The sequence below is a fragment of the Lathamus discolor genome, chromosome 1, assembly GCF_037157495.1.
Source record: "Lathamus discolor isolate bLatDis1 chromosome 1, bLatDis1.hap1, whole genome shotgun sequence".
Classification (NCBI taxonomy): domain Eukaryota; kingdom Metazoa; phylum Chordata; class Aves; order Psittaciformes; family Psittacidae; genus Lathamus; species Lathamus discolor.
Window position 1 is genome coordinate 51662261 of NC_088884.1, and position 26196 is coordinate 51688456.

The 26196-nt window shown below is 35.1% G+C and overlaps 1 protein-coding gene across 1 annotated transcript in view; it reads left to right on the plus strand.

Annotated features, from left to right (window-relative positions):
- CFAP54 (cilia and flagella associated protein 54) overlaps positions 1 to 26196 on the plus strand; it is a 113708-nt gene that overhangs the window by 53843 nt on the left and 33669 nt on the right. Inside the window, exons 29-48 of the mRNA XM_065663998.1 lie at positions 137 to 233; positions 3081 to 3170; positions 4271 to 4397; positions 5264 to 5333; positions 6397 to 6590; positions 8319 to 8549; positions 8950 to 9083; positions 10739 to 10917; positions 11604 to 11831; positions 12593 to 12816; positions 12911 to 13046; positions 14757 to 14871; positions 15918 to 16067; positions 16563 to 16760; positions 17743 to 17830; positions 18282 to 18488; positions 19405 to 19471; positions 21058 to 21240; positions 23400 to 23486; positions 24487 to 24609. Coding sequence (XP_065520070.1) covers positions 137 to 233; positions 3081 to 3170; positions 4271 to 4397; positions 5264 to 5333; positions 6397 to 6590; positions 8319 to 8549; positions 8950 to 9083; positions 10739 to 10917; positions 11604 to 11831; positions 12593 to 12816; positions 12911 to 13046; positions 14757 to 14871; positions 15918 to 16067; positions 16563 to 16760; positions 17743 to 17830; positions 18282 to 18488; positions 19405 to 19471; positions 21058 to 21240; positions 23400 to 23486; positions 24487 to 24609 — 2928 coding nt within the window. The remainder of the gene's footprint in view (positions 1 to 136; positions 234 to 3080; positions 3171 to 4270; positions 4398 to 5263; positions 5334 to 6396; positions 6591 to 8318; positions 8550 to 8949; positions 9084 to 10738; positions 10918 to 11603; positions 11832 to 12592; positions 12817 to 12910; positions 13047 to 14756; positions 14872 to 15917; positions 16068 to 16562; positions 16761 to 17742; positions 17831 to 18281; positions 18489 to 19404; positions 19472 to 21057; positions 21241 to 23399; positions 23487 to 24486; positions 24610 to 26196) is intronic.

The following is a 26196-nucleotide window of genomic DNA, read 5'->3' on the forward strand; positions in this document are numbered from 1 at the left end:
GAAAATAAAACAATACTGATGAATTTATCAGATACAGATTTAGAAGACTTGGGATCTAGCCTAAACTCCACTGTTGAACCACTGCTTTTAGTTAGGTAAAAGCTAAGTTTTCATAACTAAGTATTGGATATTTCAGACCACTTCTGTGAAGACATCCCATTTAGCTGCAATGAAAAAAGCAACAGAAAATCTAAATGCTCTTGAATCACATCTCCTCAAACTGACAAAACCAGGTGGGTATGCTATTAAAACACTTCTTACCTTTTTTTTTCCTATGGAGTTTTCTATGGTTTATTTGTAAAAGTTATTCACCTAAGAAGTACTTTTATTTCATATACCTTCCATTCTAAATCAACCAAAATAATATTTTCAGTCTTATATATGCATGGTAGCAATGTGTATAATGACTTTTTATGAATGTTTTTCATAATTTCTTCCAAAATAGTCATTCCTTCTTAGAAAGGAATGGTCATTTTTGTTCTATTCTGCAAGTATATACATTTTCTGAATCTGTGTAAATTGGGTTCCATGTCATTTATGCTTGTTTTATCTTCCTAAATCAGAAGAAGTAGTGGAAAAGACCACTGCCCATTTATAGCATGTCTTACTGTCCCTATCAGTGGTAGCAGAAATGACCACTGCAGGAAATTTTAGTGCAGAAAAGGCTTACTGAAGAAAGTTAACAGAAGTTTTCCTTTTTATGAAGAAATGTGTATGTATTGATGTATAGTAGCATTTAACTATCTTGTAATTCTGTTGAATTCTGTTAATTGAAAATCACAATGATTACTTAATAAATTATCTTAATAATTATCTTAATAAATTATCTAATATATAAAAGTTAAAATATCTTAGAGTGTGGATTAAGCACAAGTATTTTCAGGCTAAAGTTCTGCCAAGGTTAGATAAATTAAAAAGCATGACTTGTAAGGGATATTTGATTAGAACTTAGACCATAGAGCCACTACTGATCTTTTTTCCATTATATTTATGTGACATTTTGTACTGCTTGGTGCCTGGAATACTGGAATACTGGATTCACAGAATAATTTAGATTGGAAGGCATTTCTGGGATGTACTTATTCCAACCCCCAGATCAAAACAGGTAGAATAAGATCAGCTTGATCTGGGACTTGTTCAGTCAAGTTTTGCATCTCTCTGAAGAAAGATTTTGTGATTTTTACAGGCAACTTCTGCCTTAGTTGACCACCCTCATGGTTAAAAAGGTTTTCTTTATATCTATTTGTCCTGGTTCAAACCGAGCCACACACCTCGTCCACTCACTCCCCTCCCTTTTCTCCCTCTTTCAGCCCCCGTAATCTAGGTGTGGTCTCACCAGTACTGAATAGAGTGGAATAGTAATTTCCTCTGACTTGCTGGCTATGCTGTTTTTGATACAGCTGGTCTTTGCTACAAGGAGACACTGTTGACTCATGTTCTACTTATTGTCCATCATCTCTGTAATGCATTTGTCTTAGAAAGAATAAAAAATCCTGTAATAAGAAGGTTTAAGAGTGACCCAAAAATTCCATTCATCTGTGCATTGATCATTTTTTGCTGCTGACATTGATGCTGGCATTCCTGTAGTATAAGTTTCAGAATGAATGAATTCTGTTAGTTGAAAATTATATTGATAACTTAATAAAATGCTGTTCCATTCTTACTTAACAGAAACTTAAATTAATGGTTTGATCAGTTAGAGAAGAACACATTTTCAGTAAGTGGCAAATACTTGACAGTTGAAGTGTGCTGTGTTCTGAAATAGAGTATTTGTCAATAAGTTTGGGGATACAAATTGAAGAAGAGTTTTGTGAGGCTCTGCAAAACAAATTACAAAGCTTACAGCAGCCCTTACAAATATGTATAAGTGATTTAGGACAATGTGCACAACTGCAGGGCATGATGTTAAAAATATTGTGGAAAAAAATTTTGTTATAGGAAATCCTTAAAAGTGGATCAACATTTAGCATTCCATTGATGATAGAGTCCAAGAAAAATGGAAAGGAGCTGAATCTGCCTCTTTCATAAAAAACTGAAAAAAACCCAAACTATTTCATACACAGTACAATTTAAATTCTGAAATTTAAAATGTTTTCCTATGTAAAAATTTTTGGGAGGTATTATTGTTTGTGAAAACACTCATTTGAAGCAATATATTTTTGAACTTGTCAAATAGGACAGAGTACTAACGAAATGTGTGACTTCTCCTAAAGCAAAGATTTTAAGAAATATTTCCTTGTCCTGCTGACTGTCATTCTTAACTGAACATCATTTGAATTCAACAGACTTCAACTGACTGCTGCCACTGAAGGGTGTAGTTATTGATCCACTATCACAACTGGTTGTTTCAGAGCGCATTTTTAACCTTGCTTTTTCCAGGGACTAGCATTGATCTTTCTCACCCACAGAACTTGCCTAGAACAATTTTTAGGTCATGTTTCTTTATTGAGGCAAAATATCAGTTAGCACATGTAACATTATTCTGGTGCTTATCAGCTGGTAACACAGTTGTGTTTTAACTCTGAAGGTGAAATCTAATTTATTGTTCTATATATTATATATACTATTTGTGTCTATATGTTGTATATATTATTTACACCTATATCTCCTATATTATTTATAGAATAGAATTACATTTGTATGCATACATTTATATAAATATTTAGGTGAAGAAAAAAAAATATTCTTTTGCCTACTCATTCTGTCTGTATGCCGAGCATGTATGTAAGCACTAGCCACTCATAGCATCATGTTCAGTTCATGCTGTATAGCTTTAAATACATTTTGGACATGTCCTCACTGCACATCCTTTATTAGACCTTTGTTAGACCCCTGATCAATAGTCTAGTAACTAGTTCATCAGTCACATCCATAAGCTCTTAATTATTTAAGTGACATGGGTCCTAATGTTAAAATTAAAAGGTGAGCATTTGAATTTCTGTCTGGATGACAGTGAGAGATTTAAAAGCAAAGTGTGCTAAAGAAGGATTTTCAGAGCCTTCATTTACGATTCCAGGTAGAGCTTTCATTGCACATTTTCACTGCTTGTCATAATGGATTTAATTTTGTTATTGATGTAGCTCATGGATTGCAGCTTACAGGAAAGGAAGATCCTTTGTTACTCCACCCTGTAATTTCATGTTGGACATCAACAAGTGCTTATCAAGAAGGTAGGATAATTGGTGTATGCTTTATTTGTAAAGGCTTCTTTACTTCAGAAACTTGCCAGTAAAGCTATCTAATTCTTGCTTGGAATAAGCTCTTCAAAACTCTCTTTTCATTTTGTTCTCAACTATACAAAATCAAGTAAAACAAAGCTTAAAAAAAAATCTTATGTAGTCACATTTAGAAGTGTTTGAAATACTTGCAACAAATTATTTTAGATGCTGATGTTAATTATATAAAATATTAATATATTAAATAATTAGAACAACTTTTATTTTCTAATAACCTTAAGAATGAGCTCATTTTAAAAGAAGTAGCAAGTTTCAAAGATTCTGTTTGTGTGGAATGTTTTAAAATTGAAATGGCACATTTCAACATGAAATTATGTTACTGAAAGAGGAATTCACAAAAATCTGAGTACACTTATATTTTTGAAATAGGATTTAAAATTCTGGTATGTGGAATTTGTTACTGTCTTATTTTTAATACCAGTGTTCAAAATAACGGTGGTGTTTTACAGCCTAGCCTGTAATATTAGCGTAGTTTTCAGATAGGATAAATACTTGTTACTTCTTGATGGTAAAAAATTTGAAGACAGCCAAACAGTAAAAGCAGTTTCCAAACAATGAAAAAGCTGCCTGAAATCTAGCAGCTCCACTGCTGCAATGTGATGCTCGAATACTAATGTGACTGTCACTGAGAAGGACAACCTAAATGAATAGGATGCAGTTACTTTGCTATATTTGCTTTATTTTTTTCTTCAGGCTTTCAGGCATACGTACTATTAGGCATTGTTATAAAACATTTTTGCACTACATACTGCATTGTACAAAAGTAGTTCCCAACCTGGTTTCTCAGTTCCTAGAATTTTTGTCATTATAGGAGTGTAAATAGAGTAAACTTTTAATTTTGGTTGCCCAGTCACAGTAAGTATTTAGCAACTACTATCATGTATCATGACCTGTCTGAGTTTAGTATCAGTATGCCTCTTCATCAGCGTGCAACATGACATGTGTGTGCTTTGAAACTGTAATTATAACTAAATTCAGAAACCTTAACAGCATAAGTACAAAACCTGTGTTAATTATTTGTTACTTCATTGCAGTGATAAAATTCAGAAACAATTCGCGTTTTCTTGAGTTCTTTGTTCAAGTTTTGCATAAAATCCTGAATGAAGAGAAGTTTCAGTGTGTTCTGGAATGGGCAGAAGATGTGCAAGTGTACTTGAAAAGGTAGATCTCTTATAGTAGTAGTGAAAACTACTACTTAGGTTCACCAGTGTCACAGTTATAGCAGAAACTGTAAACTATACCTGGTAGAAGACCCATCTGGAGCCATTTCCATGTCTCTTAGTCTTCAGAAGTTCTATGAGCAGCAAGGATTATATACCGGCAGAAAATACCGTACTGTAACCTTGTTGTACATGGAGACTTCGCCTGTGGCTGTGTTTGCTCGAAAGTCTTTTCTACCACCAGTGATTTCCAGGATTTTCCTTTTCAGAGATACCAGTTAGTAATATGTCCATTTGCCATATTATTATGAGAAAGAGGGTTAAGTTAGTATGCCCGGTTAAATCAAAAGCAAACTGATCAGGGCCTACTGTAGTGTCTAAAAAACTTCTATACTGAAAAGATAAGTGGAACCAAATTGTAGACACTTACCTAAAAGGACCCCAAAGAAATTTAACTATAACTGTAAAAACTACGCACCAGTATTTCTAAACTTTGAAAGGCAAATAATGAAAAGGAGACATAGGTAACCAGAACTGCTGTTACAGGAGCCCAAAAAAAATGGACATGAAGAAGTTCTTTGAAGAATTCCAGAGTAGATTTTATGTAATGAAGAAAACTATTAAGTTTTACTAGGAGATGGGAAGGTGAGATAGTTGTTACCTGCAAATTCAGACTTCTAAAATAAACACTGAAAATGAGCACTTCCTATTTTCTGAGGGGGTAGTAGGAAAGAAAACCTGCTGAATTTAAAATTCACAATGAAACAGAGATTGCATGTGCCCTACCTGTTCCCAAAGATAACCTGTTAACTATGAAAGGAGTTTGGCATGATGGTGATGATGATGAAGATATTATTTGTTTGTCAGGAGGAACGACGAACTTCTCTGTGTCAATGGAGTTTCAACACAAGGAAAAGGTTCTCCCAAAGGCGATAAAGTGAGTTAGTGTTTCAGAAAGTGAGTTTTATTTTCAAGGAGTCACTTAGGTCTTTACTGAGCAACAATACCATAAGCATTAAAATAAATTTTTAAACACTGTCTCATAAAAATCTCAGCAAGAGACAGGGAATCATAGATTCATGAATGCTTTGGGTTGGAAGGGACCTTAAAGATCATCTAGTTCTAGACCCCTGCCACAGTCAGGGACATCTTCCACTAGACCAGGTAGCTCCAAGCCCCGTCCAACTCGGCTTTGAATGCTTCCAGGGATGTGGCAGCCACAACTGCTCTGGGCAACCTGTGCCTGTGTCTCACTCACAGGGAAGATTTTTTTTCCTAATACCTAATCTTTCTAAATCTCCCCTTGTTCAGTTTAGAGCCACTGTCCTATCCTTACTTTGTAAAAAGTCCCGCATGCATAATTATTTAAAGCTGGGATACAAACTGTAATCCTCAGATCACCTCTGCACTCCTAAAACCAGGAAGAAAAATTGGCATGGGATATATTTTAAAGACAACAACTATGAGGAATTTGAGATGTGTCAGAGTAATGCATTCCAAAATCAATGAAAATTTGCCTTTCCTCAGCTGCTATTAAAAACTCAATGTGTTAGTAAGAAATGCCTTGGGTACTGTCAGATTATGAAAAGGAGGCCAGTTCACGTCTTTTTATACAATATGTTGTACTTACACTTTTTTATGAGTAGTTGTTCATGATTAACTCTTTGTGCAGATATTCTAATTACACAATAAAGGTTTATGTTCAGAACTATTTTAATATCTTTTGCTTTTATTGGAAGGCAAGAATAATCTTAATGGATATGTACTGTTTTGGAGGAAGAGTTTTCTCACTTATAACCCTCTAGTAATGCTGTAATACTGCTAGCATCTGAGATAGATTGGGGAAAAGGTTTTCTGTCTCAGTTTTTGTATTGCAAAGTTTTACTATTTATAATAATAGAAAAAGAACTACCATTTTTGAGATGAAAAACACTGCATATGAAAGAAAGAACCTGGGGACCTGGTTGTCTTCTTAGTATCAGGCATTTGACATCCCGTAGAAAAATTGTAAAGCTTACTGGAATGTTAAATATTTCTTTTGCTGTCTTATTTTGGCAAATACCTCAAAGAAACCAGAGGCATCAACTTTGAAGAAACCAGGAAAAAACCCTTTGAGTCCTACTCAAAAAGGAGAGACCCTTAGACAGTATTTAATGAAACATCCAAGCACAGAGAAATCTCCAGAAGCACAAAGGTAAATGAGCATACGTTGTCAGGTTCATATACAGAACCAAAATATTTTGGCTGCAATTTAGTTTACAATTAAGTGTAGATTATGAAACTTTTATCTATAAAAGGGATGAATTTGTGCACAGTCCATTTACTTCTCTGTTTTAATTTGGTATAAAATTGGCTTCCACTCAAGAGAACAAAATCTGTCTTATTTCTAGTTAAGAGAATAACTGTTGAAGATTTTGAAGTTTTTCTATTAATAATCAAAGACTTTATTTCACTTGTGTTAGCTTGAGCATGTTGATTCATCATGGTGGATAAGCTGTGTCAATCTGCATACTATAATGCTTTTCAAATTGTGTTTTGGGGGGGCTTCTCTGTTAGATATTTTACAAAGAATGTTTATTTGTTCCTGATGCTCAGGTAATTTTAGAGTGATTCTTGCCATCCTTTTGCTAGTCTTTTTGGATTATCTGTTCTGTAACTTCGGAAAACTGTTTCTTGATAGAAACAAATGAAAATTCATGTCTTCTTTTGGCAGATAATTGTATATATTTGGTTAACTCACTAATAATGGTACCTTCTGACCTAAATGAATTTATCATATTCATTACCTGGTGCTTTAGTCACTTATATTTCCATCATTTAACAAGTGGAAAACTAGAAATATCTGAATACAACCAATCACATAGCTGGTTTTGGAAGTGTTTGTATAAGGAACCTCAAAAAAGTCTTCCATATACTATTTTCTAAATATAGAATCATAGAATCAACTAGGTTGCAAAGGACCTTAAAGATCATCAAGTCCAACCATTACCCCAGGACTGCCAAGACCACCACTAAACCATATCACTGAGGGATCATATCCATTCTGTGAGATATTCTGGAGCACCCCAGAATATTCAAACTGTACTGAATACTGAAGATTTACCTAAACAGTCCATTTATTAAAAAACACCTTAACATGATTTTCATGGCTTCCAGTGAGACGAGGTGTTTAATTTATCCTAGGCTTTTTGTCTTTTCAGCTACTCTTTCATATCCTAAATAATAATATTGCTGTATAATATAATCAACATTGCGTATGGTATACTGTTCTGCCCACATTTTAAAGGTCGAAAACAGGCAACAAAAATAATTTAGATTTGTTAAAGTATCAGCTTACAGTGCATAAAAAACTAAAACTGAGATCTGATTTGACTTCAGCGTGCCAGGTAATACAGAATTGTTTGATCTAGCAAAGAAACAAAAAAATCTGTCTGGAAATTAAAGCCAGGCATCCAAGTTTGAAATAAAATGTTTTCTTCACATTGAGGGTTATTAGCTGCCAAAACACAGCAATAAAAATAATGATCCAAATTTATAGTATAATAGTAGAATCTCCATCTCCTGGATAGACTGAAACACATTGTATTTGTTATAATAATCTGTGTGGATGATTCAGGGACAAATAACTTCAAACACAGACCTAAACTTTTTCTAAGTACTAAGTCAAATATCTCATTGAAGTTGGTAAAATTCAAGATAGGATTTAGTGTGTTATAAATGCACTTACAATAGGGAAAGCACAATTTATTTTCTTGACTGCAGCAAAAATACTTTTACTAGAAATATGTCTTATTCTTCTGAGTTAATGCAAGTCTGTGGAGATGCAGTGGGATACTTCTGTGTATCTTTACCATAATTTTCTTTTCTAGAGCTTCAAGAAAACAAAGTTTCATTTTTTATTACTTCATATATTTTGGTTTAGGAAATGCAAGAAAGAGTTGCGAAAAGCAGCTCGTCACACCTTAGTGGTACTGCTGAAACCAATTGTGAGTAATTACTTAGAAAAAAAGAAGTTTCGTCACATGTGTCTTGAAGAGATGCCCTGGAGATCTCAGATGAATATCTATCTGGCAGTCGCACACTACAGCTTATTTAAAAAAAATCTGGAAGAGCAATGCAACATTGGAATTTTTGGTTCACAGCATCTGGACAGGTATATACTGCTGCATTATCATTGATCGCTATTAATATAGTTTATTGTGTTATTGTAATTAATGCAAACAGATCTGAATTACAGTCAGTTTGTCATATGAACAGTTCAGCTTTCCAATGCAAACTGATTTAATATGCAACAAGTTTTGGCCAGTGACACATACATCTTTGATTGCTCACTTGACTGGTCATCTGAAAGTTATGAAAGATAATATACTGTGCTGTTTTTTGATTACTTGTAACTTTTGACCACCATTCATTATTTGTGATTTCTAAAGCTGCTAAAACATAATCAAAACTCACTTTTGAGAAACTGAATTTATTGTATGTATATTGAAATTATTTTTTATATTATACATGGGTTTCTTATTGTACTTTCTTATTTTTCTCCCATTCTGCAGTTACAATATTTTGGATCCTGAAATATTCTCATTAAATAATTGTGGCACGATAGTGATGAGAGAAGCTGTAGAGAACAGCATAACACCAACTCCTTCTGTAATTATAGAGTCAGGAATGACCAAAGAACAAAGTGGTAAGAACTTTTAATGGGTGCATAACTGGAATTAGTTTCAACTTTTTCTTAATTTCTGTCTCGGCCCTTATCATTAATTCTCCACATCAACTTCGGAAAAATACCAATTTGAAGAGAAGATGTTTCTGGATTTCAGAAGTGCCCCTCCTATTTTCTCTTTTTTCCTAATATAAACCAAGTCATAGTCACTAATGGGTCATTTATAATAACTCTGAGCATTGTTTATTGTATTATTTGCTTTTAATCTGGTGGTTATTCTTTATCCTATACTTTAGTAATGAGTTTATAACTTCTAATAAATTAATGATATTAGCTTTTGGTTTGCAGAAGCCATGCTATTAAATTGATAATATTCCAGGTTATTCTAAATGCAATGATAATTTTTATAAGTTTCTATGGCTGTTAATTGGTCTATAGCTTCCTTTAGATTTTCTAACAAGTCAATAATTTCTTGGATCATTCAGTAAGTCTTTTTTAAAATTATAGGCTGATGTTTATTATTACCTTTCAAATTTTAAGTAGAATAGTTTAGGTTTTCTTCTTTACTGCTTGCTCCTTAATGTTCTCCAGCGGCAGAGGCTACCTCAGGATCAATTTTTTGTCTTCTACCACTTTTACTTCAGTTCTCTGTCTTTCACATTTGTTTGTTCTATTATCCCAGCTATTTTCAGTAACATCCTTTGAGGTTTCAACAGGAAGCAACAGGCTCCTGTTTGTGGGAACTATGAAATATAGGACTTTCATTACCTTAGATGTTGGTGATGCAGGTAGTCTGCACAGCCACCATAAATTCAAGAAGAAATCTCAGGCCCTGGTCCTTTTAATAGCACCTCAGGGAATTCGTTCTTGCCATAGTTGTAGAGAGCAAAATTCTATCATTTGTTGTAGGACTTCCTTATGTAGGAATCAACCCTCCTCTTTGCAGTTTCCAAGGAGGCGTGACAAAAACTAGCAGTTGCATTTACTTGCTGTCTTTGCAACAGCTGACTTCTAGTTATACTCTTTCGTCTTGATGGTTGCAAGTCACTGAGAAGAGTCACAGAAAGTTGTTGAAAACTAATGAAAACTCTGTGCACTACCACCTGGCTTTTGCAGCAATTCTGAATGAATTAATTTCATGAAGAGTGTAGTTTGCCATCAAGTCAAATCCTTTAGCTTGTAATTAACTTCTTTGTAAAGATATTACTGTATGCCACTACCACAAACTTCTGTGTTTCCCCTTGGAAGATATTTGGTTTGAATGAAATTATGAAGCAAATCTACACAGACCACAGAATTTGATAGAAATCTTCCTTTCTTACTTACTTCTTATAAGAGGTCTCTGTTTCAGAAAGATTTTTGGCAGCTTGCCACATGGTGATTTCTTCCTAAAACAACTTTCATGAGGGTTGTGTTTGGCCTTGAGGCTGAAAATTATTTGGTGCACATTATTATTTTGCTCAAAGTATTTTTTTATCTCTGCTTCTCCCAATGCTTAAGTAAAAGTGTCTTATATTTTAAATATCATAACCTTATAAATATGATAACCTTAACATTGGCATTTCCTAACATTTAAGTATTTAGCCACTATAGAAACATCCTAGCTGGCTGATAATATTTTCTTTTTTTTTTGAGAACTTTGACTTGGTTTTAACCATTAAACTTTATGCTTTCAGGTAGAGATAAATCTTTTAAGGCCAGCATTAAAATAAGTGGAACAAATACTCCTCAAACTCAAACCACAGATACAGAAACATCTGTCTCTTGTTCCCCCAGAGAATGCAACCAGTTCCTGACAAATACCATTTTATTGGAGCATTTTGAAAAAATATTTTTGCATTTAAAAAAAGCAGTGGTAAGATGTGCTTTCTTATTAAACATTTTACTTAGTAATAAGCATTGCATTACAATACTTAGTATTTTCTATGCTAAAACCCCCCACACTTCAGAAGCTTCAAAAAAGCTTCAGTGGGAAAAAGCAAGGATTTCTCATCTTCTGCAAAACATCAGAGTACAATGTGTGAAATGTCAGGCATATCCCCTGTCATCATATAATAATTCATACAAATGTTGTGGGTTTTTTTTTTATTTACTCTTTGTAACTTTCCTTCTTGTGTATATTAAATCTTTTTGAAAGTACTTGCAGACTTACCCTTCCCTTTACAGGTCTTTTTACAGGTCCCTTTTCAGTGAATGCCTCAGTAGTGTATGCAGGGATTAAAAGGAAATACTGACTACTCTTCCCACAAACTCTTCTAAAACCGAGTAAAAACACATGCATATGTGGTGTGAATTAATTCTCATTTTTCATTCTCATGCCAAAAGCAACAATTAAATTCAATTATAAATTAATGCTACTACGAAAAAATGCAAATTAAGGTTCTATGATGCTTTATATAAATTGAAATATTGAATGATCTGTTATTAAGGAACATCCATAGACTGTAATTTTGAAAGATTATTTATTCCTAAATTTTTCAATAAAATAATTAAGATTTAAATTTCTGTATTTCCAAAGTATATTTTGAATGATACGTACAGGTTCTTGCTCACCGTGGTGGCCACTGGACATTGCTTCAAAATGCTTGTCGCGAACTTTGGAACTATACTCAAGAATTACAGTTCATTGCTAACCATTTACATTCCCAAATGGATACATTTCCAATTACCAGAGATTTCCTTAGGAACACCATCTGGTTCCCTTTTTATTTGGCATCAGACATGATCATTGATATGATAACTGAACTACAGGCAAGCACGTCTCTTAAGGTAAAAAATACTTTTATTGAGACAAGTATACTCTTTATTATCGCATCTTCAGTAGAGACACTTTCTCTTCTGTTATATTCTGGTATCTCCAAGTTATTCTCTGTAACAAGTTTTTAGAGGATTACAGTACTTTCTAATCTTTATAATTTGATTCTGCCCTTCTACTCTGCTGTTGCGAGACCCCACTTGGAGTACTGTGTGCAATTCTGGTGTCCTCAACACGAGAAGGACATGGAGCTGTTGGAGCAAGTCCACAGGAGGGCCACAAGGATGATCAGGGGGCTGGAGCAACTCCTATATGAAGACAGGCTGAGAGAGTTGGAGCTGTTCAGCCTGGAGAGGAGAAGGCTGCGTGGAGACCTCATAGCAGCCTTCTAAGTATCTGAAGGGGGCCTACAGGGATGCCAGAGGGGGACTCTTCATTAGGGATTGTAGTGTTAGGACAAAGGTTAATGGGTTTAAACTTAAACAGGGGGAGTTCAGGTTAGATGTTAGGAAGAAATTCTTTACTGTGAGGGTTGTGAGGCACTGGAATAGGTTGCCCAAAGACATGGTGAATGCTCCATCCCTGGCAGTGTTCAAGGCCAGGTCGGATGGGGCTCTGAGCAACCTGGTCTAGTGGACAGTGTCCCTGCCTATGTAAGGGGGTTGGAACTAGATGGTCTTAATGTCCTTTCCAACCTTAACCATACTATGATTCTACAATATGTCTTAAAAACAAATTTGAAAATAACAGGTAGAATAATATTTCTTTCCTGTAGATTGTGGATCCTGAAGGAGACTTCTGCATTCCCAGTTGTTTAGGAGGTATTATGGATGAAAATGGCGGTTCTGATCTTCATCCACAGTCTCCCCTGGATGATGTGAATGTGGCTGACTTGAAATGGATATGTAATCTGATTCTTAAAACAATAGAATTGTTATATAAAATGAAGAAGTGGGAAGCACTGGTACACATAGCTGTACAATTCAATGTACTTACACAGTAAGTCACACCAACTCTAATAAAACCTAAGAAGAAACACTATATAGTTAAATATACTGTTTCTTTGCTTAATTGCTATACTTCACTTTTTCAGTGAGAGATACACGGAACAAGTGAGTCCACTGCTGGTGTATGCTCAGAGGCAGCTGCTGGAAAGGATACAGCAATTCAGTGGCTTGGGCAGCCATGAACCTAATTTCATAAAATATCTCTCTAATAACGCAGATAAGGTGAACCACAGATTTATTTTTTGGGCACCGACTCTTAATATAAACTAAATGTGGAGAAGTACTTTCACTGATTAGATTAACATGGTTTTCATAATGTTCACAAATAGTAAATTATAATAAATTAATGAACATAATTGATTGAAATGCATGAAAAGGCTTATATGACACGATTCCAGCAGCAGCAAAGGTCTGAACTTGGTGACCCAGAGAACATTTCTTCACACATAATGTACCTGTTTCATATTACGAGCCTAAATCTGATTTCATGTTAGTTCTTAACACCGCTCTTAACCTGAAAACATTTATTTGGATATTGAGAAATCTTTGTGAGTAATTAAAATTAAATACAAAGAGATTGCTTGGGTCTGCACTGAACAGTGCTCTTAAAGACCAAAGTTAATTAACCCAAATACTGACAAAACCAATAAAAAATGTGAAAAACATGTTCACCAGCAGAAACCCCCGAAGCTGCTCAACAAGTTCCTCTCATTAAAAACTATGTCTCTATATATTTAGTAAACTGACATTGCCATTTAGAATTTTGAAATGGAATTAACGATTAAATATTAGGATTTTTGGCTTGTGGTTTGGTTTTGTGTTTGGGTTTTTTAAATTTTTTTTTAATTTTTTTAATCCTAAGGTTTATTTCTAAAAGGTTTTGCTGAAGTCAGTTGCATGGTTGAGATTTTTAATATGTTTCTATTACTAATATAAACACAGGACTTCTACTTGAAGTAGAAGGGGGAGAAAGTGGATTAGAAATTCCAGACAGGTTTGTTCTGAACATGAACATGGGGTTCAGCAGCCACTGCCTTGCCTAAGGACAGCACACTGCTGCCCAGGAACTCATAAAGCAGTCCTGGCTTGCGAAGGGCAGCTGATGTGCTCTGTTGTCTCTCTTTAAGGCTGTTTCCTGATGACTTCTTTCAGGCCCTGCCGTTAAGACCATAGTCACTGTCTAAAAAAAAAGGGCAGTGTGACAAACTGCCACATACTACTGTAATCTGAGCAATGTGGAAGAGTAGTCAAGGTTTTGAAAGACAATTTATAAAGACTACTGTTTGTTAATAGTAATCAGGATTGTTCAAAAAAGACATCAAGTTAAAATTTCGGAGGTTATGGCTATATTTCCATAATGCAGGGCCATTCAGAGAGCCTAGAACTAGCTCTGAGTTGGCTCTTCTGCCTCTGAACTGATGTAGCTACATTAGCAAAATAAAATGTCTCTTCTGGATTAGCCCTTTATAGAAGTCTGGAAGTTTGCTTATCTGACAGGGTTAATCTGCTGCTGTTACTTACCTAAAGCTGTTTTCTATATCCATAAGCAGCGTTACATTGTACTTCACAGGCAGAGTGCTCTTCAGGCATACTTACACTGACAGGTTCTTTGCAAGCATGCATTTATCCAGACAAAGAAAGGAGGAATATTTGCTGAACATCAACGAGTTGCTCATGATTATTTCAAATACCAAATAAGATACAAGTTTAATACAGAAACAGCTAAATATTTATGTTTTATATCTAATGTTTAGGTGGTGTGAATATTTCACCTCTTACTGACAAGGGCACTAGTTATGGGTCATTGATGTCTTTCAAAATTAGTCCTCTTTTATTTTTTCATGACAGGGTATTTAGATACTTAACTTTAAGCACCAGACTTTGATTTTCTGAATGTTATTCAATTATTGTGAAACAAAACTTGCTTTTTAGATGAATTGCAGAAACTACATAGGACAGAAAATACAGCTGCCTGTTGCCAGTTCTGCTGGCGAATGGATTTTTCCTGGATGCTTTTTCTACCCAGAGATGAAAAATGACTATGCAGGTCAGAGCACATTTCAGTATCATGAGTTCTCTTTTCTTCCAAACCCTTATCTTTTTTTTTCATACTGGATATTTTTCATTGGGTTAGGTTTTGGCTTTTTTTTTTTTTTTTCCTCTCTATCATAGATCTTGCACTGCTCCTATAATCTGTCTGTTTTAATAGAAACTCCGTTTTCTCTTCAAATTATTATTCCTGATATTTTGGATGGGTAGTAATGTTAAGACCTTTCCAACTATATTCAGACTGTATCTGAAAACAGAGAAGAGCAGTTGTCATCCAAAAGCCAGTTGACTTACACTATGTTGAGTGAGCTTGGTGGTCTTGGTTCAGTTTTCCATTGGTATCGTTGCCTATCCAGCAATATACACAGAAGTTAACCAAACCTGCACTGCTATAGTAGAATCAATATAAAAACTGAAGTGAACTGTAAGGTAGCAAAACACCTCTATTACCCACAGTTGTTTACACTCAGAATTAAGATGTTATAGTAGTTAATGGAAGTTCATAAAGCATAGTTCCTCCTCTAACAGATATATCGATGCATTGAACACAAGGCTTTGTGTCAAATTCAGCTGAGGAAAATCATTAAAAAGTAGATAATGCTGCGTGTAAGAAAGTAGATAATATTATGCATTCAGTGGAGAGAGCATGCCAGCTCACAGGTTTGGTACATAGAAACTGTGGTATTGTAGTGAATAGGATCAGCAGTTGTACTGAAAGTCTTTGTTTCCAGGCTTCGGACACCAGAATTCAGAGCAGAGAGCTGAGCTTAGGCATGCCCAGTGCAGATGGAATTCGAGGAATATAGATATCACATGAGAAGTAAAATGTAACACTGAAAAACATATAAATGCTCAGAAGTGTACCTGTTTGTTAATACTTTTGCTTTAATTCATAATCCAACAGGTAACAAAGGTGACAATTATATTAATATATTTTAGTTTTTTTGAAGATCTGAAATTGTTCAAATATATGTGTTACAGGGTGATTTATGAAAAGTTATATTTATGTAATGCAGAATTGTTCTCCATATTAATTCCTTTTAGTGAGTACAGCGAAAGCCCTAGTTTCTGTACCTCTTGATGTGAACGATACACTGAAATGTTTTAGAGAAAGTCTACAAAAAGCTAACTATCACAGCAGAGCACTGAGACACAGCAGAAAACTACTTTCATTATTTCTTGCATCCACACAAGGTGAGTTATTTATTGTAAGTGTTTCTCACTTAATGAAGTGTATATGCAATTCAAATAACAAAGAGTGAAAGGAATAGATTTTTTAAATTAAAGTTTTAGTTGTTATTGACAATCAGGAAAAAAACAGAATATAAAGTTATATATGAAGTTCTGTAAGCACAGGCTCTGATTTCCTATGATTTGTGTCTAATGGCTGGATGATAAAATTTTTTCATGCAGCTATGCCATTTGTCTGTAAGAAGCCAAACCTCTGTCAGAAGACTGACTGGCAGATCTTACCAAGTTTATTTTCTCTAAAGGAGCTCATATTTTCATTTGGTTGCACTGAGTTACATCCAGTGAGTTTAATCAGGAGGCACACAGAGAGAAAAAATAACATAGGAAACCAGATAAAACCAGGACATGCAGGAAATGCATATTTGTTTAAGTAATGTAGTATAGAAAATAGTATGTTCCTTTTCCTAACTTCCCATAAAAATCACTTTTCTGCTCTAGAAAAACCTGGAAGAGCAATCGGCAGTCAAATCTCTTCAAGGAAAAGGCTGGAATTTGATGTGGGAGATGAAGTGATGTATCTACCAACACCATGTGACCTTTCTCAAGAAAAATTTCATTTTTCCAGCAGGGTTGAGAGTAAACCAATACCACACACACATCTTTCACTAATTATCACTTCCTATGAGCAAACAATTGGTAATTTTTTTCCCTGAATTTCTCTTTACAGCTGAGAGGTAATATCATGCTGCCTATCTTATTCCAGTGTTATTTTCCTCTGTCACATGGCTGTAACTATCTGAAAGCTGGTTTCCGAAATACGCAAACTTGTTTCTGTTGATTCAGAAAATGTGCATTAGATTCAAAACAAGCCACTACCTGGTTTATAACCTCTAAATTTATCTCATCTTATGGAAAAGCATTACTTCAGTGATGTTGTACTGATTAATACAAAATTAAAAATCTGCTGTAATGTTTACCAATTTCATTTTAATTCCATGATAGGTTTTCGATTTTGTTGTGGTTTTGTTTTTGTTGTGGTTTTGGTTTTTGTTTGGTTTTTTTTGTGGGTTTTGTTTTGCTTTGTTTTATTTTTCCCTAGCAAACAGACCTTTCAGATTCTGTGCATTTGAATATGAGATCAAATTTCTTGGCCTCCATCTTACATTCCAGTAATTTTACTCATATGGTTACAGCTCAACACTATTACCTTTTTTGCTATATGACAAAAGAGGTGAAGTGCAGCAGGTCAATAGATGCTGCAAGTGGTTGCATTTGATGTAAGGGATCCAGAAATGAGCCAGACAGTGCTACTATGCTGTATGCATGCAGTGTGGTTTAGCAGGGCCAATGGTCTGCTTCCCAGTTTATCTCTGGGAGATGAAGAAATTTGAGAGATCTGAAAAAAACCCCACCAAAAAAACCCCCAACCAAAATACAAAAGCTTAGGTAAACAGGTCCGTATACACGTCCTACTCTTGTTTTTAAAGTTAGTAGAAATAAGAAATGGTATGTTTGAAGGTAAATATATAAGCATAATAAATCTTTCAAAAAATATTCATGCACTGACTTAAATCTGAATGCATGTCTGCTTCCCATGCAAAATTTGTTCAAAATTTAGTAACTGATTTAATGACGTGATGATATTTTTTTTTTCTAATTGGTTAAAAATAAATAACAGGCATCCTTGAAATAAACAAACAAAGAGACCTTAAGGTTCAGGCTCTACACGAACTTGGAAATCTTCACTTTTATGCTGGGAACAAAAGGTACATATTTGTTGGATTAAAAAAGAGCATAGTTTTATTTTCTTTTAATTGGCCTTCATATACCCTTCAACTGTTTTGTAAGTTCTTGTGCTGTCCTTAAGTCCATGTAACTTTTCTCACCTAACTCACTAGTAACTATGTATCGAGTGGCTTTTTTTCTAGAATTGTTTATATTTCTTATCTACCTAATTACAATTAAGCAAATTAATTAAGCATCTCAGTGGTTTTTTAAGAAGTAATATCTGTTGCTTGACAATTTCATTTTAGTTTAAGTCCCAGCAAGTCTGCTGACCAGGAATGGTATCTCTTTGTATTGTAGAAACTATATTTCAGTTTTTGACCTAATCAGAATTAGTTATATCTCAGGCAATAAAGGTAAAATGAAGCAAATCTTATCTGCCACTTTGGAAAATGTCAGCAATATGATGAGAATGTTTTTCATATGTTACAGAGCTGCTTTTAAATATTGGTGTCAAGCCCTTGATGAAACGCTCAACATTGCTGATGCTCTTAGCAACTGGCAAGAGTTATGTTTTCCAAAAAATGCTACAGACTGCTTTACAGTTGGAAGATTGACTGATATTAGTCAGAAATTCCTTTCTCAGGCTGGAATTTGGGGATGTTTACATGCAGCAGTTTTAGTGGCTAAGATAGCTCAGTAAGTATTTTATCTGTATATATATTTCTTCCATATTTTAAACAAATTGCTCATCCAGGACATTATGCAACTTGAAATTAATTTAAAAACACTAAGAAGTTGCTATAAAAAAGACTTATCAAAAGCAGAGGAATTTTTCCTTTCAGGAAGAAAGTTGCTCTTTTAGAGAATATTGCTTGTTCCCTTTTTTGAGTGCTCATCTTTGATCCTAATTGCAGCTGTATATTATATGGAGAGATCATTGAAATAAAACAAAATGATAAAAAGTCAGAAGTGCAAGGATTTTACAGTCATATTGATTTTCAATCAAAATATCACATCTCCCAAGTCATTGCACATATTAAATATTAATCTATCTTGAGGGCAGATTTACTGCCTAAAGTACTCATTTTCTGGTGAATTACAACTAAATGAAATTTGAATTACTGTATTAAAGTCTACCATCAATACATATTTCTGTCCAGTACTTTTTGACTGCTGGTAAGACACTATGGATTTACAATACAGAAATGTACAAAATATAAAATTTTAGAAATATCTAAGCCAGCTCTAAATGACCTTAGAAGTGTTATACCCATGAAAAGGCGGAGTTTCAACTGCGTAAACTGTCTTACCTGAGAAGCAGGTCATATTAATAACACTGTGAAATATCTGTGAGTCAAGGTGGCTTTGAAAGTAGCATCTAGACAACTCCCTTTGAACAGGTATGTCTTTGGTCAGATGCTTCTTTCTTTGCATGGCATGGCTGAGCACCTGTCTACAGAACAGGCAGCTGGTTTCCAATATGATAAACATCTAGATTGTGTTGGTATCATTATTATATGAGATAAAAAGGAGTTTGAATAATTTATATTGATATTTCATATTTCTTATTAATCTTTTACATTCATATTTCTTATTATTTGTTGTACTTCAGGTATATAGCAACATCAAAGATAAGCTTAAGAACCAAATACTGCTATTTTTCTGCTATACTTTTTAAGGTAAGAATGCAATTTCAGTTGATGAATTGCTTCTAAAATTTAAATCTCAATAACACTCTATTAAAATATTTCTCTTTTCATTTTGGTTGAGAAGGAAAACTGGAGACCAGAGGTAGTTGACAATTTATGCACATGAGATGTTTTTATTCTCTGGTTTTTGATATTATTCCTGTATTATAGCCTAAAAATTATCACTTCAATAAGAGCCTAGTGTCTGAGAGAAATAATAAAATACTGGAAAGCGAAGATGGCTAAAATATTTGGCAGTCAAATATATTTTTCTTCTCTTGAAGCGTTCTGCTCAGGAAGAGCTGGATGGCATCCACATAGCAGAGTGCTCTCTGTCACATCTATAATAAATTTTCAATCAGGAGAACAGCCTCTTTAGAAAAAGAAGTTCTTGAATCGCTTTTAGCATTAAAAATATTGGTTTGCAATACTAAAATCTCATGTCTATTAGAAGTGTGCTCTAAAAATAGAGGATAGTCAAAATGATTCCGTTTCATTTTCAAAGAAAGTTGTTTGTGAGCTATCAGAAACTAAACTCTTAAAAGGAAATTTGAAGACACCAGTATCAAAAGTGATACAGGAAAAAGAACTGCAAGTATTCTGCCATTCTTCTGCCAGTCATATTCCACTTGGATCAATGCTTACTCATCCCAGTGCAGCATTAGGAAGTTAGCTGGCTTCTTCCAAAACCAGTGCCACTTTCTAAGCATCTTGTGCCAGCCATGGTTGTGGGTGTGTGACCTGTGCTAGGCCACATTTAAAACCTCGCTAGGTTCAGCAAAGTTGAAGAAAGAAAGGAGAATTTTTACTAGCTCCTAGCACTGTAATTGGTGGTGGTACAAAGCTGAATGATTTTTATTCCTCATTTTGACAGAAATAATAGTAAGCATTTGTTCCAGTTGTATAGCGGTAGAAATTATTGTGACTTGAATGAAGTGGGTTTGATATTAATTGGGATAGGAGCAGTTTGCAGGATGAGTGTCTTGAAAAATATAATAAATTACTGTCACTGTACCTTGTGAAGATGAAGGCAATAATTTGTTCCTTGATTTGGACAGATTTTATAGCCTTATTTTTCCACCTCTTGTATAGGATTTAGGCTTGTTAATATCTTAGCCCTGAGTATGTAGATGCACTTCTCTCTAGCCTGTCATTGCTAATTACAAGATAAACACAATTGGGAAGGAATATCCAACATCAGAGACAATGTCAGCACTCCTCCCTTTTTAAAGTAGGAACACTGAAGTTACTTCCTTAAAGTCCCGAGGAGTGCTTGCTGAGGAATCCTTCCTGATTATTTTTCTACACCTTGATAAGTTTTTTTCTTTTGCTTGTTCTATGAAATACTGTCCTTAGCTTATTTACAGCCTGTTATTTTTTCCCTCCATCAAGTTATCACATAAAGCCCTTTTTTCTAAAAGGATTTTCCATGGTTTTGTCTGCAAACAACTGGATACTTAAGACATTGACAAAGTTTCATTTATGAAATAATTTTGAGTCTCAAGGATTGGACTTTTATAGTGTTTCACTAATGCCTATACATCTTTTTACAATTAGTTCATCATTATTACTTTCAGACCTTGTTTAGAGCTTCTCTTCCACATCCAACATCTGACTGTGACTTTGCACAATATGAAACAAATATGCTTATTCCTGGTATTGACTTGTTCTCTGATCGCTACAGAGGTGACATCTCTACTGTGGTTGCAAGCCTGAATTTCCTTATGTTTGAACTACATTGTGCAAAACAAAATTTAATCGTAAGTATTGTTTTTACACTCTGGAAATGAATTTTGAAACATCAAGTCTTTCTTTTTTCTTTTTTTGGTGTACTTATTAGTACTTACTAGATAACTCAGAAACTCTAGCAACATAATTGTATGCTTTCTGTGGCACTGAGATAGCAGCAATGAATATCTTGCTGCCTATAGTTTTTAGAATATTTGGGGTACTTTTTTATTCAGGGGATGACAACACGTGGTCATCCTGTATTATACATACTTACCTGAGGCATTTTAGAGGAAATTTCCTATTATATACAGTTTGAAATACATGGGACTGAGAATTTCTTTAAATGCAGTATGTCCAGAACTCTTTCAATGATTGTACTCGCACATTTGGTAAATAAAAGTCCCTTCTGCTTTTCTCCTTCTCATGTCCCCTTATTGCTTAGTATGGAGTGTTTTAACGCTTCCCTCTTATGTTGATCATGTGCTTAATTCCTCTGTTTAATGACTGACCACTTCCACTTCAACCCAACTTCTTTCAAAGGTGCAGTGCTGTACATTGGAATAAATAGACTGAATTGCTTATTAGTATTGAAAAAGATGCAATTCTACCTCTGTTCCTGCTCGGTCCTGTATGTTCTGACAGATTTTCATGTCAGGAGATTGTTATACCTCTATAAGTGAACTCTCTTAGTTGCATAACAGAAAACTCCCCAGCAGAAAAAGTAGAGTTTTCTCCTGCTTTAATGAGTTGAATCCACTTATGAAAAGGTCCTGAAAGGAGCAGGGGAAAAGATTGTGTGGTTGGCAGCAGGGGAGCAAGAAAAGGTTAGGGGGTATAGATAGAAGAGGGGTTAGAGAAGAGGAGGCAGGAAGATATTACCCCTTTCTTGTCAGCAAGCCATGTTGGATTGATTTCTTCTGGAACTTTAGGCTGTTTTCCCTCCTGTTGTTGCTTCTTCCCATTCTGCTTTATTGGAGTTCACTTTGCTACTAAGCTTTGTCTCAATGCCCTCACTGTGGGAGATCAAGTGAGATCAAGGAGAAGACAGTTACCTGGAGACAGGGACACTTAATTTGACTGCTTGCTTCACATGGCCATGAGCAGTTTTGATTCTTTCTGCACTTGTACTAGTAGAATATAGATCCAGGTCATAGATCATGATCAAAGCAATTGCAGTTTCAGCAGGATGAGAGCTTCGTCTCCACTGAATGCTTAATCTGTGGGAATGTTTTGGATAGTGGGCACTAAGTTGATTTGACATTTAAATCAAAATACATTGAGATTCGAGATTTATTAAAAATAAGATTTCAAAGACTAATTTTCTTGAACTACTTCAAATACCAGTTGGAAGCTGTATGGGTACAATTAAAACATTTGCCTCAAGCATTTGTAATCCAGATTCAGAAGCATTAAGCTACTTTATGAAAACAAAAACTGCATTTGACAAAAAAGTAACAATGTTGTTAGCATTTTCCAAGCTTGAGGACATTTTAAAGTGAGGAAAAATGTAAAAGCTGAACAGTAATTAAATTCTGGAAGTTCTTTCATTTTCAGTACACAAATATGTCTATTAGGAAAGACTCTACTGAAATATGATATAATAATAATTACAGTGTTTGTATACTTTACTAGAACTCAGCTATAAAATGTTTTTGTTAGTTGCCCCTACAAAAACTTCCAATTTGGAATGAATGCAAGTGAATTTGTCAATAAACCTCATCGCCATCAGTTTATTTTACAATTGGTATCGTTTCACTTAGTTGCAGAACTTCATTGTGTTTATTTTATAAACCTTACAGAGTTCTATTATTCTGTTACTTATACTGAAAGAATTATGGCATCAAAATGCAGTTTTAGAAATCCCTTATATCAAGATCTTTCTAGTAGGTTTACTCACTAACGGTGTGGTAAAAAAACCTCACCGCAAACACAGAATAATTTGGGGAAACTTCACTTTCTGCATTGTGAATCACATAAAAGATAGCATAAGGGCTTAGCTTTAGCCAGATGAAGAACTTCTTTACACATTCATCCTTGATAGAGCATAACAGAAATAGTGGTGGTATGTGGCAGTGAAAGCAGTACTCCTATATTAGCTCTAGATTTGTGATGTATAATTGCAATGTACATTTCTATAATTGTGCCCTTTATGACATTTATAGCTAGATGACCTAATATTTTCTTACAGATCTTACCATTGTTCACATTATACCAATACATTGTTTCTGAGATTTGTAAGGACCCAGTTAAATCTATCGAAGGAAGAATCCTCAAGGTAATCAAACTTTTTTGTTTATTGCAGCACATTGCATTTCAAATAAACTTTTAATTTCTTTGTTAAATGTAGTTGATTAAATATTTCTTCCTATAACACTACTATGAAAAGCAGTGCTTTAAAGCTTAGCTGTTGCTTAGTGTTTCTTAGCACAATAGATTGTAGACTAGGACTACTTTTTAAATGCAATTATTTATATTCTTAGTTTTAGTAGAACATATGGCTATTTATACAGTTTTAATTTTAATGTCCTACAGAGACTGTTAAGTACTTCCATCGTTTCTTCCTACTCTCCTTTTCGCAAGCATTCTCCTTAAAGATATGGCAATAAGATTATCCCTCTTAGATCCAAACTTCGTACCCGGCATTTTTTATCTTGTTCCACCAATCTTTTAAATGTTATCTTAAGTGCAGAACATAAATGGTACAATGTTCATAATGTTCACTTCTGGATTTTTTATCAGTATCAGTGTGGAACCAGGTTGTCAGATTTCTGGGAACAGACTTTTGTCATTTCACTTATATTTTCTTGTTGGTTTGGGTTTGTTTTGTTTTTTAAGGAATCTAACTTGTAGCAACAGTCAAAATATTACTGGGTTTAGATATTTTCAGGAAATGCTAATATGGTTAGGGAGAGTGAGTACTATGGGAGTGAGTGCAATCTGTGAAACAGATTTTGATAAGGGGCTGATCTTGGACTAATACTCAAATCTGTAGCTGAATGTATGAAGTTTCCTTTGTCAGGAGGAAGTTTTTTAAAAAAATATGTTTCTCTTTCTTTTTGATCATTTTTGTTTTTGAAAGTGAAACACCGGTCTTTGATATTTCACTTATTAACAATAAAATGTAAAAGGTTTCTTTCCATCAAAGAATGTTCTCCATCAATGTATTATTCTAGAAGCCAAATCTGCTTGAAAATTACTATTTGAATACCTTTTTTTTTGAGTAAAAACTATAACTGAAAATTATTTAAATAAAAGGCTGTGTTATTTTTTCACAGATTAAGGTACTTACAGATATAGGATTTTTTATGGAGGCCTTTCATGAACTGTCTTTGCTTAACTGTGGAGAGAGAATTCCATGGAAAATACCTGCAGGATACAGAATAATTGAACAAATAATGGTAAACACCAGTAAAGTACAACATCAAACTATTAATACTCAATTCTCTTCATTAAACTGTACAAACTCCTGCAAGTTATTACACATCTGCAAGTTATTACACATTCCTGGAAAATTCCTAGATTTCTTTCAATAGGCAGGTCAAACAGTAGGTGTTGAAGTGACATTAATTCCTCTCATTGAACAAAAGGAACAAAAATAAATATCGGAACGGCCATGCTGCCTGTTTTATACAGTGAGTAATGCCAAATATACTGTTGAAAAAATAATGTGTGATTTTATATGTAGACATAAAAAGTATGGATAGATTTCTTATCCCATTAACGGCAAAATTCCCACCACCCCAGCCAGGGGCACAGTAGCTGAGGGCCAGCTGGGGCAGCCCCAGCCTAGGCCATGACTCACCTCTGTGGGGCCATGGAAAGGCTGAGGCTCTGCTGGGACATCTTCCTGCATGTGGATGTTGTGATCAGGGCTGGTGAGGAGGCTCAGCCCCAGGATGGCCACACAAGGCCATGGGGTCTGGCTGAGGCTGGGCCAGGATCTGAGCCCATGGGTGGGCCTGGCTTAGGGGGCCTGTGGTAGGGCAGGGCTGTAGGGAGCTGGAGACCAGTGCTGTTGTGGTGTTGCTGGGCAGGGGTTGATGCCCCAGGGGCCTGAAATAGGGTCCTGGGACCTGGGCAGGGTGGGGGCAACCCCAGGAGATGCTGGGCAGTAAGAGATATTGGCAACTTCAGAGCCTTGACAGTCACGTCAGCACAGGTCAATCACTTCAATCTTCTCCATATGTAAAGCCAAGTAGTAATCTCACCTTTGATTACTAATGTGCTACAAGGTTATGAAGCTATTAACAACTGACCTGGGCTTCTTTGTCTTACCTGAGAACATACCTGTGCAGGCAGATACAGTCCAGAGCTGTTGGGCAAGCCTTCCCCATAACAATTACATAGCTTTTCTTATTTTCCAAGCACATAACCTAATGAGCTACTGCTGTCTGTATGCCATCATGGTCCCAATTATGAGTGGTGCTTTTGGGTAGGTGTCACTCCATGACAAAGTATGTGTGCCAGCATGACAGAACTGGATGAAACATACAGTAGAGCACTAGTGGGACAGGTAGGGACACCCCTTTTGACAGTAGGGTTTAACTTGACTGTAAAGCCACATTCTGTACATGCAATAGGATGATATTTCTAATCAGGTGATAATTACAGGCTGATGCTGAAAGGGGAATTCCTAATGCACCTCCATGACTTCACATTTGCTTCCCTTACCCTGTATTGTAGACAGTGAAATTGGCACTACAGAGGTTGATTTTAATTAGCTGATTTCCCCCCTCCTACCTCACCAAACCCTGAGAGGGAGTTTCTAGCTGGCCCGAAGCCTGACTGTCCCTACATTTCCGCTTCATAATGGCTAAAACCAGCACAGAGCAGCCACAGCATTTTTGGCAAAAGAGTTATTAGCATCCTCACTAGGGCTGATTCTGCAGAGCTTCCCTGTTCATGGCTACAGTAGAATGCATTTACTCCTTACTGATGCTAGTCAGATGAAAATGCATTTTTAAGGCCTATTTTGCTCATAGAGT